The sequence below is a fragment of the Enhydra lutris genome, unplaced genomic scaffold (assembly GCF_002288905.1).
Source record: "Enhydra lutris kenyoni isolate GAN:26980312 unplaced genomic scaffold, ASM228890v2 scaffoldscaffold101, whole genome shotgun sequence".
Classification (NCBI taxonomy): domain Eukaryota; kingdom Metazoa; phylum Chordata; class Mammalia; order Carnivora; family Mustelidae; genus Enhydra; species Enhydra lutris.
The window spans coordinates 1,447,598-1,463,186 of NW_019154185.1; the positions used below are offsets into that span (position 1 = coordinate 1,447,598).

The 15,589-nt window shown below is 44.3% G+C and overlaps 1 protein-coding gene across 1 annotated transcript in view; it reads right to left on the bottom strand.

Annotated features, from left to right (window-relative positions):
* Nucleotides 1–2,617: 2,617 nt before the first annotated feature.
* Nucleotides 2,618–15,589, bottom strand: part of LOC111139345 (adhesion G protein-coupled receptor G4) — an 84,939-nt gene continuing 71,967 nt past the window's right edge. Inside the window, 6 exon segments of the mRNA XM_022491611.1 lie at nt 2,618–2,628; nt 2,900–2,941; nt 5,137–5,304; nt 6,216–6,317; nt 11,222–11,502; nt 13,886–13,964. Coding sequence (XP_022347319.1) covers nt 2,618–2,628; nt 2,900–2,941; nt 5,137–5,304; nt 6,216–6,317; nt 11,222–11,502; nt 13,886–13,964 — 683 coding nt within the window.

The window sequence follows — 15,589 nt, forward strand, 5'->3', positions numbered from 1 at the left end:
CTAAGACACTGCAGAGAATCAGAAGACAGAGCCCATGCCTTGAAGCTCCAAAGGGGCTTTGTAAATTTTCTGACCCATACTTCATACACAACATTGGTCTGTGGTATTGAGAAATGAAATCCTGCTTTACCAAAGATGCCACCCTCCAAACCTAGAATACTCCACCTTCAGCTGGACTAAAAAGCACATCGTTTACTACCTGGGAAGCACTACTCTTCCACCATATCCTTGCTGCTTTGATCGTTGACTATTCTAGTGTGAGTATCTGGTCTCCTCAAGTAAAGATGGTAAGCTGTTGGATGTAGTGACCTACAGATATCAGATCTGAATCTTTCTCTCCGTGTCACCACTCAGCAAATACTTGGGGGGTAGATTGTTGATTGAAAGCAGCACCAAGGTTCTAGAATCTCTTTTTCATAATCATGTGGGCCTGCCTTCACACAAGTGTCAGCCATTTGGGGGGCTCAGGAAGAGCAAACAACAGGATGCCTGAAAGATGTTTAATCATTGTTTTCCTTATAATTTCATATTGTTGTTTAATTTGTGGAAAACCCATGTTTTACTAATTAGTAGGAGGAGTCATGACAGGAATCATAATCTTTTCTATAAAATATTTCTGTTCTTGACAGCATGTACATTCATTACTCCAGCAGAAGCAGAACAGTCATGGGCATTTTCACAGCCAAAACGATCCCCCAAGTCAAAGAATTTGCAGAATGTATATATATATGTATATATATATATATATATATATATATATATATATATATAGAGAGAGAGAGAGAGAGAGAGAGAGAGACAGAGCTTGGGTATAATTAACCAAGCCCTGTCCCTAAATTTGTTTTTTGAATGAAGGTGACAATAGTTTCAGTTCTAAGACATTTTCCAACATTCAAGACACAGTTTCTTCATTCTGTGGTAGTCCACACACACACACACACACACACACACTCTCATGCACTCACCTTCCCCTACAACAAAAGTACACAAGCGGACCTATGGAGAACAATGGTTGCAGAATTACCTCAAGAGCAAAATTTCATAGGCAAGGGTACTGACCCTGAGGCAGGTATCCAGGGGCCTGAGGGCCTTCCTACATTTTTTTATGTTACCTCAGGTGGTAGAGGGGACAAAAGGGAGTCTAGGAGCTTCATACCAGTGACTGGACTGGCACCACTGCCCTGGTCCATTTAGTGGTCAGCATTAACTCTTGTTTACAGGGGGTGCCTGGGTGGCTCAGTCGGTTAAGCAGCTGCTTTCAGCTCAGGTCATGATCCCAGGGTCCTGGGATCGAGCCCCGCATCGGGCTCTCTGCTCGGCGGGGAGCCTGCTTCCTCCTCTCTCTCTCTGCCTCCTCTCTGCCTACTTGTGATCTCTGTCTGTCAAATAAATAAATAAAATCTTTAAAAAAAAAAAAAGAAAGAAAGCTTGAAAAAAAAGACCCACAAAAAAACTCTTGCTTACAGGATCCGAGGTGGTAACTTTAATGGAGCAAATACCATCTGTGGGCCACGAGGGGTTGAGAGGTAAGAGGGTGTGAGTTACAAAGAGAAATGGGTGAAGATGTACTGTTTCACTGTGCTTGAAAATGTGTAGCCTTCATGTAAGTCTCACTTGAGCTCTATAACAAATGTACTATCACTCTTATTTCCCTGGGTTTCAACTCGAAGGAGTGACAAAGCTGGGATTTGAAACCAGTTCTGCTGTCGCCACAGCCCACTATATCATACATATCCCCAAGGACGATGGGGGACTTGATTTATGGTATTAAAACTCAGGAGTTTATCTTTCTTTCTCATTGGAAAGGTCCGATCCCCCATTTATTGCTTAAAAAGAGCAATATATTCTCTCAATACAATATTCAAACGATATCAAGAGGTATAGGGTGAAAAGTCCTTCTCCTTTTCCAGATACCCGGCTCCCCTTCCTGAAGGCAACCACTGATACCTGTTGCTTGTGTGTCCTTCCAAAGTGTTCATCTCTTTCTTCCTTGCTACCCTAGGCCATATGGGAGAAACCAGCCTGGCTGGGAAGACTTAGAAGCAATATCTGGGAGAGAATTAAGAAGGCCACGCATCGCATCGAGGTTAGCCACAGAGCAACAAGAAGGCAGAAGTCATCATCAGTGCTCACTCTGTTGCCTCTGGGTGACTCTTTTTCACCTCTGTCCCGGCACTGTCCTGGTCACCCTGACTTGTCCTTTCCTCCCTAAAGAGAACCGCCAGCCTCAAACAGCTCCTGCTGTTACATTCCTCAGAACGCAGCTCTCTGTCCAGCCACACTAAGGATGATGATCTTCACAAAATGTGGTTACACGTCAACAAGGGCAGTCAATCAAAGAGTGACTTGAATAATGGGGATTTCAGATGCTTTGTCATGAGAGGCCAACAGGATACTTTTTCCCAAAAGGTATGACCTTGAGACTCTTCCTACTTCCCCTGTGGGTGTCAAGCCAACTGAGTATCCGAAAACTGGGGCTGCCTGAAATTATTTCATTCCTAGTGAAGTTAAGGACACTGATCTTAATTCTTTTCTTTCAGGATGGGACACTTAGCGTTTTGAAACAAAATCTCCAGTGCTGTGGATATATGTCCCCCAATATCCCACAACTATAGGCTCAAATCTTACCTAGAAAAAGAAAGAAACAGCTATAACAATGAATAGGAGAATTATTCTGACTTTAATAGCCACTAAACGCTATTTCATTCTGCGCCTTCCAAAATAATATTTAGAATACAAAGTCGAAGCAGATGGTTTCACAAACTCAACATTTTCCCTAATCTGGGGCTAGGGGGAGGTGGGTATCTCTGCTGGGAATTATTCAAGAAATCTTTGTGAGTGGAATTCGTTTTGACTTCCACAGGTAATATTCTTCCCACATAATTAGGCACAACTTTACAACTCAAGGGAGAGAAACAGTAGGGATCTTCATCAAAGTCACCTGCGTTAAAGAAAAAAAGAACATTTTCAGTTGTTGCACTGGGGACTTTGCAGATAGTAGAAGTAACAGACAATTTTTTTTTAAGCAAACAAAGGAGTGAATAGAGGAATTAGAAAGGAAGTAAAGGTTGTGGGGCTTTTCTTGGGTAGTTTATGCGGACCCAGGGTAAATTCATTCATCCTGACAGCACTGTTTGGGCAATTACAGAAGGCACGTCTTCACTCCATGTTCACGGAAATGAAACTGCTGGCTCTGACCATCCGAGGGCCACATTCAGACTCCAGATTTGGGACCTGTGGCCAAGAGGCTAGACTACCTGTCTCACCAGCTGCGTCACGGTCACAACCCCAGGCCCTTGGCTCTCCGGATCTGTCACTTGATACAACAACACTAAAATGCTGGGAATGTTATTAAAAACAACCCTAAAATCCTAGGCACAGGGGGCTACCATCCCCCCTGAAGAAAGACACGTACATTCGAGCCATATATTTGCTAATGAAACAGTATCCCCCAGGGACAGCAAGAGAGCCAATGCCAATGAATCCTTTTGCAAAAATGGTATTTCCCTATCGGCCTCAACTATTATCTACTAAGCAGCTTCCTCAACTTCTGCCCTCTATTATATGCTATGGCTCCCCAGTGCCTCCATATGAGCACTGGAATGTATGTGCAAGTTAGCTGGCCAGAGTAATGGACACTTGTGGGCATGGAAAGAGTCTTTCCATATGCACCAACTTTCCCATACAGAGAAGGAGACTGAGACTGTACGCTAGACAATCAGCCTAAACTGGGAAACAATGTTGTCCCACACAGTCCAGAAGCTGGTAGGCACTTTGGAGATTATCTGTCCATCCTAGCCTCCTCACATTGAAGGTAGAAAGAATGTAGCTCTCACTAAGGGAGAGATGTGCCCAAGGTTACAGAGTTAGTGACAGAGCTGGGAGTTGAACCAAAGCCTTCTGACTCCAAGTTTGGTGCCTTTATTATTTTTTAAAGATTTTATTTTTTATTATTTTTATTTTTTAAGTCATCTCTACACCTAATGTGGGGCTTGAACTCATGACCCCGCGATCAAGAGTTGCATGTTCTACCAACCGAGCCACCCAGGTGACCCTTGGTGGCTTTATTTATTTATTTTTTACCCACCATGCTGATTTCAGATTGGCTGCAGACCTTGGAAATAGAACAGCTGTGTGGAGCCAATATAATGAAAAATACAAGCAGCAGTTCCACCAGCACTGAGGTGTGAGAATGGCTACAGCCGGGCCACTAGAGGTGTTCTGTGTGTGTGAACTGGAGTCAACTTTGGTCCTTAAGTAAGCATCATTGTCCAGGGCAGTACACAACACAGAGGCATCACAACATCAGCTTGAGTTCTCAAGTTCTTGTTCCCTTTGCCTTTCTCTTTACTTGGGGCTTTTAGATCAATCCTTTCCTGGGACGCCTGGGTGGCTCAGTCGGCTAAGGGTCTGCTTTTGGCTCAGGTCATGATCCCAGGGTCCTGGGATTGAGCCCTGCATCAATGGGCAGTCTGCTTCTCCCTCTCTACTTGTGCTCTCATATGAGCTCGCTCACTCTCTCTCTCTATCTCAAATAAATAAAATCTCTAAAAAAAGATCAATCCTTTCCTTACATTTTCCCTTCCAATAACCACCTCCACCTCAACAGCTGTCTCTGTACCTAGAAATTTCTCTTCCTATGGAAGAAGCTGAGCAACTAAGAACGTCGTGCTGCTTAGTAGGTGTTCTTGGTAGCATGTGATGTGCCCTAGCCTGAGAGCCAGGCCACCTGAGTTCTGACCCCAGTTCTGCTGCTGACGGTGAGTAAGCATCCGTAAGACATTTTCCTTTCCCTGTTTAAGGTTCCTCATCTGGAAAATGACATCACTCTGGACATTGCCTAAGGTTCCTTCTGGCTTTCACAGTCTCTGACCATTGTTTTGAATCACACATGAATTTGTTTTGACTTCTAGTCTCTTCCCTCCCATTTCAGTGGAATAACCTACCAGGTTTGCATGTAACAAGATCACTAGGTGCTTCTATACACACTTTCTCAGCCAGGAATGAGCCCAGGTATATACATGCACACGTGCTTTTAGTTTTGAGGAGGAACCAACTCCAAAGACCACATATGTCACCTCACATTAATTTGATATTTTTGGAATGTAAGAGTAGACAGCATAGTTTTTCCCTCACCATTTGGGAAGCGGATTTCTGAAAGCATGCATTGCGCAGAGCCTACAGATTTGAAGGTAGAACTTGTGGTAGTTGACTTGAAGGATGGTGTCAACAATTTGTCTTGGAAGGTTTTCTTCAGTCTCTCTTGTTTATACCCAACTCATAGCCTGCACCTGCTGTCCTCATCTGAAATGACACCATAAAAGTTAAAACCAGAAAATACATCAAATTGCATTTAACATGGGCAAATTGCATGATGTATGAATTGTACCTCAATCATCCTGTTAAAAATATGAAGCTCAATGCAGAGAGTATCTGTTCTAGGTACCTCAAGGGGTCTGCTTCTCTATGAAGTTGTGAGAAGTAAATTTATATTGTAATGTGTGACACAGCCAGAGCTAATTCACTTACCAAGGATGCCTCCTTTCCTTAGAGTTTGGCACAGAGACCTGTGGGTTACTGACATGCCCAGGATAAAGGAGGGAGATCTCTGTGCCATTTATAAAATCTTCAAGTTCAAGCACTTGCCTTCCCTAAAACAGACTGAGCTTTGCATTGAGGCTGAGAGAAGTTGTCTGAATTGGATGGAAGAGACTCTGATACACAGAAAATCAATTTGCCTGTACTGGAGATAATCTCAGAGACTACATCGGAGTCCACCACGTCTCTCACTGTGTAGGATGGGCCACTGCTCCATCCAGCTAGGATTCTCCCTGCCTCTGCTACCTCTCTTTGTTCCCTCATCCACTCAACCCGCTGTTGGCTACAGGCCAGAAAGCCCCCATGACCCAGGGCCTGAAACACAGTAGGGCACTCAATCAACATTCTTTTTAATTGAGTTGAGATTGAGGTGACGGTGACGACAAGCAATTCAAGAATCTGGGCCAAAAGAGAAGCTTCACTAAGTTAAAATATGGCCGAATCACATTCTTCACTTGACTTCATTCATCTCAGCACAAAAGTACAAATCATGTTCATGACATGGAAACAGCCTCCATGTTGCCAATGCTCTATGAATTCAAGTCAGGAGACAAGTTAATCAGATCAGTTGTGGGAAACCCGTGAAATTCAAAACCTTACCCAAAGTGGCATCTTACCCGAAGAATTATCCAGTCGTAACCACCCACAACAGAGGTGTATCTGCCACTGCTCCTGCACACTCTCCTTCATCAGGCAGTAAAACACGAAAATGAGGAATCCTAAGTCAAAAGAAGAAGGTCAGTCTGTTTCAGCTTCTTTCACCAGCAGTCACCAACACCCAGACCCAGATCTACTCTTATCACCATAAACAGTCCTCCTAAGGAACCTCAGAGCCATTATGGCTTTCTGAGCTCATCTTTCTAACTTCCCTGTCAAAGGCAGTGATGGTAAGAAGGTCTGTTTCAAGACTTCCTATCAACCACAGTGTTCCCCTTGGGGCTGCTGTCAATCATAGAGCTTGAGAGAGCAGCCCTGCCAAGGTAGTCAGCCTCCAAAATGGTTCTTAATGATCCTTACATCCTGGCATTTGTATCCTTGTGTCATCTCTCTCCACAACATATCAATAGAATAGGGCAGAAGTGATGTCATGTCACTTCCAAGAAAAGCTTATAAAAGACATTGTGGCTTCTATCTCTGATGACTCCCTCCAAAGGAACCTAAGTGTTATAGTGTGAGGACATTCTGCAGCCCTGTGGAGAGGCCCACATGGTGAGGAAGTGAGGCTTCCAGTCCCCAGTCATGTGAGTGAGGCTTCCTAGAAGCAGATTTTCCAGAGCCAGTCAAGTTTCCACATGACTACAGCCTTGGCTGACAGCTTGACTGCAATTTCATAAAAGTCCCCAAGCCACAGGCACCTGGGTGGCACAGTTGGTTAAGTGCTCAACTCTTGTTCTCAGCTCAGGTCTTGATCTCAGGGTCATGAGATCAAGCTCTGCTGGAACCCACTTTAAAGAAAAAAAAAAGAGTCCCTGAGCCAGAACTACCGACCTAAGCTGCTCCTGAATTCCCAACCCAGTAACCGGGTATGATAATATGTGCTGTTGCTTTAGGCTGCTAAACTTTGGGAGTAATTTGTTACATGTCAATAAATAACTAACACACACGCTCTTTGGCACAATTATACCACGTAGAAACCACAAATTTGGTGCCCTCATTTTCCACTGCCAGCCCTGATTTTGTCCTGAAAGTGGGATCGAGAGGGGCTGAGGGCATCCATCAGCAGCCCTGGCCATTTCTCATCCCCTCTCTCTAAAATATCTCCTTGGGAGAAAAAAAGTAGGACTTGAGATTTTCCTGATGGTAAATGCTCTGAAGGGCAAATTGGATCTCCTATAGCCTGGGTGTGGAATTGGCAGAAATATCTCCCATTAACAAAGCCTTTCCAGGGGCCTCAAACTGAAACTCATCTTTCCCACCTCTGAGGTCCCATAGCATTGTTTCTTCTATGAGTTGCTATATGTGGCCACAGTCTCCCTGTATTGCCCATCTCCTCACCCAGCTGTAAAGGCTTTTCATCCTCATATTACTTCTCTCTCTGCCTCCAGTACTATGTGGCAGCTCAACAGATGTTTGTTGACTTGAACTCCAAGGCACTTGAGACACAAACTCTCAGTTTCTGCAGCCTTCGTATTATGTTCTCGGGCCTCAAAATCTTTCTTTTGACCCAAGTGCAGTTTGCAACCCTTTGTTCTCTATATAAGGTTCAGCTTGCCTCCTCACTGGTCAGTTGTGCTGAAGTAACTGATTAGTAATGGGTCGAAGTGGTCCTAACTCATTGCAAGTTGGGCATGAGTCAATAGTAAATGTCCCCAGAGCTCACTTCAGCTAGGGCATCAGTGGAAGTCAAGAATGTTGGTTGAGGCAGGTAAGAGTATCCTGCCATCCTGACCCAGCTTGGCCCTTTCTCCCTACCAGCACAATATCAGGTTGGGAGACTTCATTTTGAAATGATGACGACAAATCGAAGTGTTCAAGAATAGAGAAGACTTGGAGTGGGAACACAGGGTGGGGAGAGATGGTAGCTATAGCTACAGATGTGGAAGGGCTGGTATGAAGAGGACAAACTAGGTAATCGAAGCTAGTGTTTACTAAGTAATGATTATGTCATAGGCATTGTGCTGCTAGTGTCATTTTTCTAGTTGAGAGATCTCAGAGTTCTGGAAATCTAGTAAATCTGACCGAGTCACGGGGCTAATATTGAAATGGCAGCCTCAAGGCCAAACGCAGGCAGTCTGGCTGCAGAGCCCAAGGTCTTAACCACTGCACCGCACATTCTACCCTCAGAAAAGGGGGACCTGGATAAGATGCAGAGCAGATTAGAAGCTACAGCGGTAATTGTACTACAATATATCAGTATATCAAATCAACGTGTTCTACCTCTTAAATTTACACGATGTTAAATATCAGATATATTTCCATTAGACAAAGAGAGAAATTGAATGCTCTGCTTTACAGAACAGTGAGCTCCCTGTATCTGGAAAGTTTCAGGTAGAGGCATGTGACTTTCTGTCACTCGAGGGGAAGTTGGATTGGGAAGAACTTGGGTCCCCAGCCCCAGCCCTGGGATGCTCTGCTTCCAGGTGGGAGGTAACAATCTGGAGGCTAAACGGGATGACATGTCTCACTCACTCCCCCGAGGGCTTTATCTCCGTGTAACCGAACAACGGTGGTGATGAGTGGAGCAGCGCTCACTCCTTCCCAGCAGCAGCCACCTGGAAGGGGTGGTGAGAGCAAACCCCAGTCTCGGAGCATGTAAAACTCCTCCAGCTTCAGTAGGAACAAGGGGCAACAGAGACCACAAGCACGTATTACCGTGCTGGTTTCCTGCATGGAGTTTAGTTTGTTCTCAGACTTAAAGGTTATTATATGAATTCCAATGAGCTGCCTGCCAGCTCTCCCTCTCTGCCTGTCAGCCTTCCCTTTTCCTTCCAATAACAGATTGATCTGCTTACTCACTAGCACACAGGCGTGAGGGAAGATGTCAGGTTTTTGTCACCTGCATTTTTATTTGTGCAACCCTTCTTCAGAAATGGCTCACTGTGCATAGCATTTTTTCACACCTGACCACAGGGCCACCCCTTTCAGCCAGAACTGCAGACTTGCCACCTGTCTTTTAAACGGCTCACTCGTTCACTTGTTCTGTTGCGTTCTTGCTCGGAGGGCGCATGCGTGTGCGTGCGTGTGTGCGTGTGTGCATGTGGTAACTTGAGTTTGAAACTCAGGACGCTGCAAACCCGCCCTCTGAAGGAGGGCACCCTCTATCTTGTAAGGCAGGACTAGGAGAACCAGAAACGCTTGGTGTTTGGTTGCCATAAAGCGTATCTGACAGACAGCTGGGCTCTGTCCATGCGGGATCTGTGGGACTTTGGGTTTAGTCCTCAGTAGATCCCCCACTGGATTCTGCTTTGAAGCCATGGAGGCTTCCTGCTTAGAAACCACTTTCCCTTTCCACCGCAGGAATGGAGCCCTTGCTTTGAAGACATCCTCCTCCCTTTGTAAGCCTTAAACTGCTTTGCTCTCTTGTTCTTTCCGGCAGCTTCCCCGTTAGCCCCTCTTTGCATAGGGTGAGTGTGTTTTTCCTCAGAATTAGTGAGCAGACTTACTGCTGAGGAAGAAATCTGCCCCGGGGATGTGGTTCCTAATCCACTCCTGCACACACCGGGCTTTCTGTGCCTTTTTACATTCCAATCGGAACATGCTTGGAAGAATCTGGTGGGACAGAAATTTTGGCTGATACACTTCATTGCTCTAAAATGAGATGGTTTCTTGAATCGAAAGACGTGAAAGCAAATGTTATTCCTTATTCTACATTGCTGCCCCATCTCCCTGCAAATGCCTGGCATAGAGTAACTACACACCAAGTCATACTTCCCAAGGTTCTGCAAGGGTTAATAACGATACGACAAAGTGCTCTGAGGCTTTAAAAAAAAAATGTTTGGTTAAAACAAATCTTTTAAGGTTTTTCTTTTTTTTTTTTCTGAGCAGAAGTTCTCAGAACTTTCACCATGATAATATAGATGGTGCCATTTTAAGAATGGGGGAATATAGTTTGCTGCGTTTCCTGAAATTCTTTGACCATAGAACTCTTCTCTTGCTGGAACATCCTATGGACTACCAATGGCCTGGAGTCTGGTAAAGGGGTTTAGTGAGTGGATAAGTAGTTTGGAGCACTCAGGGAGACCCTCATTCAATGCACTGCCCAAGCTCCTCCCAGCTGCCCCAGTAGTTTAAATGAACTGGGCCAAATTTGAGGACAAGAAGAGCATGGAGCAGAGCCTGACACTCCCAGGAAATCATTCTGCATGCCTCTTCCCCTGAAGATTTGTAACAGGCAAAGTCAGGTTAAAATGAACATCAACAATGAGTCAGAAGTGTATTAACCAGACCCCTCACTCTTACTGCTCGTGACGTCTTTGGCCTACCACAAAATCACCTACCACATCACTATCATTTCCTTCTTTCAGCAGAAAATGGGAATAAAATTAAAGAGCTATAGAGACATTAGCTTACCATCATCTAATTCAACCAGCTGTGGCGACTTGTTCAAGGTCAGTTTGGAGCAAAACCCAAGACTAGAACCTTGGCCTCTTGCCTTGACCCATGGCTCTTTGCTCTTCATCTTTATTCCTTTATGACTCTCTAATTTCCTAGCCTGGCTCCTTCCCAGAATATTTGGATCTCTGATGTAGCCAGAGTCTAGGGGGTCAACAGTTTAATGTGTCTGCTGTCCAGTAATTATTGTGTTCGATGGGATCGTGCACTTCAAAATGTCAACACAAGTGTGGACCCGAACACTTACGAGAACCATGTGGTTTCAGTATGCAGAATTCAGTATTCTACAGTATTCAGGGAATACTGGGAATACTGTAGAAAGTATCACCAGCCAGTGTTTGATATAAACATTGCCAACTAGCTGGAGTTGAGTTGGCTCTCTGGGCTCTTGTCTATATCCTCAAGTAAGAGTGAGCTCATTTCATGACGTCCGAACATTTGGGTAATGTTTCCAATGACTGTCTATCACTTGATTGATACCAGAAGCCTCTTGGAGTATCTTTTCCAAAGCAGCAAAGCTTTGGTGGGGAGCTCTGGCTAGCCACGGAAAGGAAAAAGAAGCAGAAGTTACCTTGCAACGTGTTGAAAATGGCAAAAAGATACAAGAACAAAATCCTTACAGGTCCCCAGGCAAAAAAAGCAAACCCCCAGGTGAGGCCAAGTAAGAATGTCAGGCTCATTGTGCCTTTGAGGTCATGCAGGATCGTCTGCCGCCAAGTCTTCCGGCTTTGGGAGTTCATGGAATTCAGCTGAACGAGGACAGTGCAGAACATGGAGAGATTCAGTAGAAATATGAGGCAAAAATAAGCCACAACTGAGGTGTAAAAGATAGAATCGTCTTTAATCCAACAACTGTAAGAGACAAGGAAGAGAAGGCCATTGTGAGGCAGAGAAACACACATGTGTACTTTTCAATGAGACCCTGAAGATCACCTTGTCAGCTTTAGTTCACCTGAGAGCATCTGCACCTAGAGAGAGGGACTGCCTTGACAAGAGTTCACGCACGCTCACTGGGGGCAGGGTGGGGCTCAAACCCCAATCTCCTGAGCCCCAGTCCAGGGTTCTTTCCAGTGCCAGAAATCCTAGAGGATATGCAGACACTTCTCAGTCCAATTCCCTGGGAGGCTATTTTGTTCCTCAACAGCAGAAAAACAAGTGATCTATTTTCCTCCAAAGTGGCTCTTCCCCGCCGCCCCCCAATCCTGCCCCACCACCTTACACCTGAGCTTTTGTTTGCAGGATGAATTCTGTTTTGCATGATAAATATCACAGTAAAAGGACACGAGCAATGACTGGCTTTTATGAATGCTATGTCAAACAATGAAGAGATCATCAGTGTTAATGATGTATATTTTAAACCTCCCTCCGCATCCTCGGGTTTGGACGACAAAAGGCAACTCTGGCCACTGGACTCTTAGTGGCTCTACCATTTCTATTAAAGAAGAAATAAGTGATGATTCCTATGAATAAATATCTCATCTGATACATTTCCCATGACTAGAGGCATTACCTCTGAGTTTTGAACAGGGACAAGCTTGCCAATTTAACTCTGTGTCACCTTAGCCGAGACCTCTTGTTTAGAACCAGGAAAATCCGTTGCCATCGTATTCTTCACACTGGTGTGGATACTTTCATGTGTGTGAGTTTCTGTGTGTTTGTGCACACGTTGGGAGGGAGTGAGGGAAAAAAAGCATTGAATTTCCCTAATAAAGTCTAATATTTAGGGTTCCCTCAATATCATCTTCAGCCCTAAAGGAGGCTATAGAAAACATTTTAAAAAGGGACAGTGCTGGTGTATGTTTGGATGAAGAATCATCCCTAAAACATATTGTTAAGTACGGAACAGTGTATATCTGCCATTTGGATAACAGAGTGTCCAAGAGAATATCTATACAGATCTGATTGTTGGTAATAAGAGTTGCATCAAGGAAGAGAGACAGTGTGGCTGGGGGTTGGGAAAAGGGCTTACTTTTCATCCTCTACCCTTTTGTGCGTTTGAATTTTGTACCATGTGCATGTATTACTTCTTCAAAATATAATTACCAAAAAAAAAAAAAGCTCTTAGAGCACTCTGCCTCTTACTAACCAATTCACATATGAAAGGGCTCTTTTCAGGAGGAGTGGAGTTGGTTTTGTTCTGGTTTTGCTTTTGCTTTTGATCTTTGAAGAAGAATCACCAATATGTAGGCACTGGGGGCCCTTTATGCCACGGAACAGCGAGGAGCAAGGACAGAGGAGGAGATGAGAAGGAAAGGAAGAGAAAAGAGAGAGAAAGGAAGGATAACAAGAACTTATATAATTAGAAAGCACCAGCTGGAAAGGACAATATAATTTTGACCCTCCAGGAACTCAACTCAACACAAAAGATGGAGGAGTCTGGGGGGCGAGACCTCCCACATTTCATTGCAGTCCAATGAAAGAGGAAATCTGTAGTTTAAAAAAAAACCAGCTTGAGAGGCAACAATAAAGAGAATGGATCTGGGTAAGTAAAAAACAATCAGAAGCATGAAAGGAAAGCACGCTATCTAAAGGGCTACATAATAACTGGCTATGCACCTATAAAAGAAGGTTCTGGAGAGATAAAGAAGAAACAAAAGAAGAAAACAAAAGATGGCAAACACAGCATAATGTATAAACTTGTCCAAACACTAAGTTGTACACCAGAAGCTAATGTAACATTGTGTGTCAACTGTACTCAAATAAAAATTTTTTAAAAATTAAAAGAAGAGAGGAAAACAAGGCTGAGCCAATTTACAAAGGAAGGCAGTGGAGTCTTTCAGGAGAGACTGTTGTTGATGGTGGAAAATGTCTTCCAACCGTCTCCCTATTTCCTTACAGTGCTCACTACAACTCCTCCCGGGTTCTGTGAGCTTTCTAATCATAATCACGGCCCGTAATGTAGAACGTGTGGAACAGGCCATATGCTGAACATTTTATATATGTGATGTCATTTTAATTACACACTACATGGACAGCAAACATTATTGTCCCCCGTTTGCCAGTGGAGGAAATGGAAAGAAGAGGTAAAGTAAGTTGCCCAAGGTCACACAGAGCCAGTCACTTAATCGTTACATGAGTTTGACCGTGACTGTGTTTAAGCCAAGAAAGGCTGAGGCTGAGTGTCCCCCCCGCCCCGAGCCAGTGTCAAGACCAAGCCACAGGTCAGAAACACTCCCCACCGCTGAGACCCTGATCACCACATCATCACCTGAGAAGCAGAGATGCTGGTACTTACAATGGAGTCGTTGAGCTCAGAGATCCATACAGATCTTTTTTCACACACAATGTGATCGCCACCATGATCCCCGGGATTCCTAGAGGGGGAAGCAAGCCAAAGGCATCCCATTAGGAAGTGGGAGAAGTCCTGATCATTGACGGTGAGCCCTGATACACCAAGACACTGTTTAATTGAGCCACAGATGTGCGGGCATCAAAATACCATTGTTTGCAAAATGTTTGTGAATTTTCCCAAGTTAAACACTTCTAGGAGTGCTTCAATCTGCTAAACTAAACAGCATGCCAAAGGCTCCAATACAACGCCCACTGGTTATTAAAAATAGCTCAAGTGCCAAAAAATCAACTTGGCAATAGAAGTATCTAGTTCATCGTAAGAAAGGTTCGCATCAAGCGTTTCTTCCCAGATGATGGGCTGCCAATTCTTTTCTCCTTTTCGATAAAGCCCCTTAGTTCCCAGGATCTTTTTGTCTAGGTCACCTTGGAGGAAGGGCAGAGGCAATCAGTGGCAGCCTTCAGTGCTTTCTGACAGGGGGGCTGTTTCCACACTCGTTACTAGTTTGACATTTTGACTAGATCGACCAGTTAACGACCAGTCAGTTCAGCCAGACTATAATAAAGCAATCAGTTCCGTCAAAGTGGTCAAACGTGATGTGAGCGTAGACACAGGATTTAAAAATCCAATTGCGTGTACATTTGCAAAAATTACATGATTTCTTCATTTCTAACAACGTATTTCTCCTCAACTAAGAGCATTACACCTGCACACGGTTTAGGGGTTTCGTAAGATGCTTTGCAAGGCTGTTCTGAATCCCAGAGTGCCAAGCATCTTGAAAAATCCTCCACTGTCCTGTTCTGTAAGAAACAGGACAGTCCCATCTGATCTGTATATCACACAGTTAGCACAGTGTCAGGCGTGATGTAGATATTTACAAAAATACCTGTTGAAAAACAAAACAAAACAAAACAAAACTGGGACAGACCCATAATCATAATCCTGATTACAAACTAAGGGTTGCTAGAGGAGAGAGGATGGGGATGGGCAACACGGGTGAAGGAGGGCGGGAGGGGCAGGCTTCCAGTTATGGAATGAGTAAGTCACAGGGATGGAAGGCGCAGCGTAGGAAATGTCACAAATGGTATCTGGAATGGCGCTGTATGGGGAGAGATTGCAGGGAGCATGGCAGAACGTGTAGACTTGTCCAGTCACAATGTCGCACACCTGAAACTCATGTAACATTGAGTGTTAAAAAGGGTTTTTTTTAATCTGTTGGAAACCAGAAAGGAGGGATGGAGGGAAGCCTCACATCTACAGCGCGAGTTGTGAGGTGGTCCCCAAGCTGTGTTTACCCTTTGGTAATTAACAAATCAATCTATAACCAGTTACTAAACAAAAAGATCCCCTACTGGTTATTGAAGAAAAAATGTGGACCGATCAACTGCCTTGGACAGGGATTTAAATACAGGAGTAAAACCTTTTCAACAGGTTGCTTTGGCATTAAGAAGACAGAACTTCAAACATAAGCAGATGCTAATGTTTGTTTTCCTCGCCATTGATTGCATTTGTTTAATATTTAAATGCTCCAAAAGTCCCCTTAGCCGGACAGCTCTGCAGTGGCTCCCTGGTGACCTTGCAGGTACCCAATGGGCAGAGCAGGCAAAGGCTGGACTAGCAGGGGACCTGAGCTTGGGCAGAAAGCCCTTA